The 1,462-nt window shown below is 38.5% G+C and overlaps 1 protein-coding gene across 2 annotated transcripts in view; it reads left to right on the top strand.

The window, feature by feature from the left end:
* LOC107713335 (integrin, alpha 1) overlaps nt 1-1,462 on the top strand; it is a 59,712-nt gene that overhangs the window by 34,746 nt on the left and 23,504 nt on the right. For both annotated transcript variants that reach the window (XM_016518815.1, XM_016518814.1), the window contains one exon: nt 700-773. In XM_016518815.1, coding sequence (XP_016374301.1) covers nt 700-773 — 74 coding nt within the window. The remainder of the gene's footprint in view (nt 1-699; nt 774-1,462) is intronic.

The following is a 1,462-nucleotide window of genomic DNA, read 5'->3' as shown; positions in this document are numbered from 1 at the left end:
GAGAGTCCAAACAGCTGATAAAAACATCACAATAATCCACAAGTAACCCACACCCCTCCAGTCCATCAGTTAATGGCTTGTGAAGCCAAAAAGTGCATGTTTGTAAGAAACAAATCCATCAAGACATTTTTAACTTCAAACCGTTGCTTCTGGCTAAAATACAAGTTCTCTATTCATAATATTGGACTCTCATTCTGACGGCACCCATTCACTGCAGAGGATCCATTGCTGAGCAAGTGATGTAATGCTACATTTCTCCAAATCTGTTCCGATGAAGAAACAAACTCGTCTACATCAAGGATGCCCTGAGGGTGAGTACATTTTAAAATTTAAATTTTTGTGTGAATTATTTTTCCTTCACCCAGATATTTAGTGAATAGAATATCATAGAGATTCGAGTAGGTAAGCAACTACCTAGCTTAGGACCCTAACAACCACCTAGCACAGCCCTTGCAACCACCAAAAACACCTTAGCAACTGCATAGCAACAACCTGTCAACCATTCACAACATCCTAACATCACGATGGCAAGTTTTTCAGAAACAGCACTCTCCCAGTTTCTCCCAAAAGTTCTAACTATAACTATCTAGTTACATATATTTTCTTACTGCAAATATGTGAATCATTTTAAAATGTTTACTGTTGAGCATTTTTCGTCAAATCTGTGTCAAAAATGTAAAAATAGCCTCTGTCTAACAGCCACATCTGAGAAACACACCTCCTCGTTTGAGATGGAAATGTCTCAGTCGGGATTCAGCGCTCACACGTCTAAAGTAAGTGTCCTGCTCTCTTGACTATTGTAGTATAGATCAGATTCAGACCCGTCCTGTTGTCTGATTTATCTCATTCTGACATCCTGCTGCTGGCGTGTCATATGTAACTACAGAGGAAACACAAAAGCGCTTCAGTGTTTGGTTATGAATCGCAGAAGGAAGTGCTATGAGTCTGTCAGCGAGTCACATCCTTTCTCAGTTTGACAGAGACAGCAGTGTTACTTCTCTAGCAAATTTTTGAACGCATCGCTGGGTAGTCTTTAAACACATTGGGTCTTAGTCATAAAATGCAAACAGAACAAATTGTTTGTAAAAACATTTTTATGTAAATAATTATCACATCCAGGAAGAATGGCACAAATGGAGTTATGGAAGTAAATGGAGCCAGTTTTTGGAGAACTTTAGCACTTACATTAAATCTTCTGTTAAAGGGGTCATATGATGCTGCTAAAAAGAACATTATTTTGTGTATTTGGTGTAATGAAATGTGTTTATGCGGTTTAAGGTTCAAAAAACACATTATTTTCCACATATTGTACATTATTGTTTCTCCTCTATGCCCCACCTTTCTGAAACACGTCGACTTTTACAAAGCTCATCGTTCTAAAAAAGCGAGGTGTGCTGTGATTGGCCAACTATCCAGTGCATTGTGATTGGCCGAATACCTCAAGCATGTGACGGAAATGTTA

Source organism: Sinocyclocheilus rhinocerous, unplaced genomic scaffold, assembly GCF_001515625.1.
Source record: "Sinocyclocheilus rhinocerous isolate Xijiao unplaced genomic scaffold, SAMN03320098_v1.1 scaffold688, whole genome shotgun sequence".
Taxonomy (NCBI): Eukaryota; Metazoa; Chordata; class Actinopteri; order Cypriniformes; family Cyprinidae; genus Sinocyclocheilus; species Sinocyclocheilus rhinocerous.
This window is presented reverse-complemented; position numbering and strand designations above follow the sequence as displayed.